Source organism: Muntiacus reevesi, chromosome 6 (genome assembly GCF_963930625.1).
Source record: "Muntiacus reevesi chromosome 6, mMunRee1.1, whole genome shotgun sequence".
NCBI classification, from domain to species: Eukaryota; Metazoa; Chordata; class Mammalia; order Artiodactyla; family Cervidae; genus Muntiacus; species Muntiacus reevesi.
The window spans coordinates 39,222,789-39,225,828 of NC_089254.1; the positions used below are offsets into that span (position 1 = coordinate 39,222,789).

The 3,040-nt window shown below is 36.7% G+C and overlaps 1 protein-coding gene across 1 annotated transcript; it reads left to right on the forward strand.

The window, feature by feature from the left end:
• The first annotated feature begins 1,451 nt into the window (after positions 1-1,451).
• Positions 1,452-2,036, forward strand: LOC136170763 (large ribosomal subunit protein uL11-like). The gene has a single exon (XM_065939241.1). The coding sequence runs from the start codon at positions 1,534-1,536 to the stop codon at positions 2,029-2,031; it is 498 nt and encodes a 165-aa protein (XP_065795313.1). The 5' UTR covers positions 1,452-1,533; the 3' UTR covers positions 2,032-2,036.
• The last annotated feature ends 1,004 nt before the right edge of the window (positions 2,037-3,040 follow it).

The window sequence follows — 3,040 nt, forward strand, 5'->3', positions numbered from 1 at the left end:
ACTCCTTTCCTGGGTTTTCAGCTTGATAGCCATCAAACTTAAATTACAGTATGAATTCTTTCCTACATCTCCAGTTTACTGGCCCACCCTTTAGCCTTCGGATTTTCCATCCTCCGTAACTGCATGAGCCAATTTCTTTGAATGAATGAATGAATGGTTTTATGCATATATATGCATGTGTTCCTACACACATGCATACACACACACACACACACACACACACACACACACACACACATCCTATTGGTTTTGCTTCCCTGGAGAACCCTGAATAACACAGATTTTATTTGGTTAAGCATTCTAAAAAGTAGTACTTTTTAACTGATATCAAAATTTAATATTAAAATACAAACTATCACTATTCTTATATTTTAAATTATTTTCTATTATGAGTATATTGTATTCTAATAAAAAGAATAAATAAGTGTTTACAAATTTATATTTACTGAGTCAGATTATTAACTACTTCAGTTAATTGCATGAGAATTAGATTCATAGTCAGATATAATGGCATTTATTTAATTTTGTGAAAATTATTTTTTTTAGTAAATATAGGATTTCTATAAAAAGATCTTAAAATATTTGTACCTTAAAGAGATAGTAACTCTATCAGGATTTCAGACTCAGACTTACAAAAGAGATGATGAGTCATGAATTAGTTTCTATTTTCGCTGGGGCATTTGGAGAAGGATGGGATAGATAAATGCAGCTGTAACATCAGCAATAGAAAAATATAAGAAATATGACAAAGGACATAAATCTGCTTTTGAGATATGTAGATTGCCAGATCAGGAAGTTATCTTCATTACTCCAACTCCTCATTTTACAATAAAGAAACCAAAATTGATAGTACTGTATTTATCCAAAGTGACACTGCCAGTTAGATCACAGTTCATGACTCAGGTTCCAGGGTTAATATAGCTACTACTAAAAAAATCAGTTTGATAGGTCACATATCAAATTGGGTAATACCAATACTTCCTTTCCATGAACTTTAAACTAACTGAATCTTAATAAAGTCTTTGAATTTTTACTTCATTGAGAAATGAATGGAATAAACATCACTTTCCTTTCCTGCAGTAGAAAGAGAAACTATACAATTATAAGAGTATTAAAAAAACGATTTCACGAGATCATCCACTTCACTTTTCTGACATATTTTATAGTGCTTGTTGATATTCAAGGAAACCATCTAAGTCTGTTCCATTCAATTATAATGCAAGTTCCTTAACAGCAGGGACCTTGTTTGTTCACTATCATATTTCTAGTTCCAGGAATAGCCTGGGACTTAAAAGTCCTCAATAAATAATTAAACAGACGCCTGAATTAATAGTCTTACTTTGAATTCCATGAAAAGACAATGGCAATGAGTAACATAAATCTTTACTTAAGGATGTGAAACTATCACTTGGAAAATAGTTTCGTATTTTAAAACCATTAAAAAGCTTTCGGCTTTCCGCTAGGAGGAGGCGAAGGTGCAACTTTCTTCGGTCGTCCCGAATCCGGGTTCATCCGACACCAGCCGCCTCCACCATGCCGCCTAAGTTCGACCCCAACGAGATCAAAGTCGTGTACCTGAGGTGCACCGGTGGGGAAGTCGGTGCCACGTCTGCCCTGGCCCCCAAGATCGGCCCCTTGGGCCTGTCTCCAAAAAAGGTCGGTGATGACATAGCCAAGGCAACTGGTGATTGGAAGAGTCTGAGGATTACAGTGAAACTGACCATTCAGAACAGACAAGCCCAGATTGAGGTGGTACCTTCTGCTTCTGCCCTGATCATCAAAGCCCTCAAGGAACCACCAAGGGACAGAAAGAAGCAGAAAAACATTAAGCACAGTGGAAACATCACTTTTGATGAGATCGTCAACATTGCCCGGCAGATGCGGCACCGGTCTCTAGCTAGAGAACTTACTGGAACCGTTAAAGAGATCCTGGGGACCGCCCAGTCTGTGGGCTGCAATGTTGATGGCCGCCACTCTCATGACATCATAGATGATATCAACAGTGGTGCAGTGGACTGCCCAGCTAGTTAAGAACTGCAAAGGAAAAAGAAAAATAAAGGATCATTTGACAACCAAAAAAAAAAAAAAATTATTTTCATCAATTTACGAGCTTAATTAATCTTACACAAACCCTTAATGAAGATCTAGAAAGTGGGGCTATTCTAGGTAAAGTAACATGAAGAATAATTTTAATTCAGGTAAAATTATTCTACAAATAGAGTAGGGTGTGGAGGAAAAGTGACTGCAAGAGAGAATATCATATTTTGTGGAATTCTAAGAACTAGAATTGTAATAAGAATGGGTCTCATTCATCAGAACTTGAGAATAGATCTATGTCCAAGAAAATTTCATAGACTTTAGCAATGGGAATTATGACACCTTTTTTTTTTTTTTTAACTGCTCCTCTATGAATGTCTTCCGTTTTTCTTCCTTATTATCAGATGGCTGACTATAATGTCCTTGTATTTATTCTCTCATAGTTTATGTATATAATGTCTTGAGTTATTGTGGTATCCTCCATGCCATTCCTTGTTAGAACCTTTTAGTTACTAAACTACTAGCTAACTGGATTAGCCAATTAGTATTTCTTGCCTCAAATTTCAGTGAGAATTTATTTGTTCTACCTCCAAACTGAAGGTCATGGGTTGGGTTTGAATTGGCTGTTTTTAAGTGGTTTGCCCATACACAGTTGAAATTGCCATGGCCAGAATGAAGGGAATAGAGTTACATGGCACACCAAAACTAAAGTTCCTCTTGATGAGGGTGAAGGAGGAGAGTGAAATAGCCAGCTTAAAACTAAATACTAAAAAAATTAATATCATGGCATCTGGTTCCATTACTTCATGGCAAATAGAGGGGGAAAAGGTGGAAGTATTCACAGAGTTCCTCTTCTTGGGCTGTAAAATCACTGTGGATGGTGACTGCTGCCATGAAATCAGAAGATTTTGCTTCTTGGCAGGAAAACTATGACAAACCTGAACAGCTGAAATGTAGAGATATTACCCTGCCAACAAAGGTCCATATAGTCAAGGCTATGGTC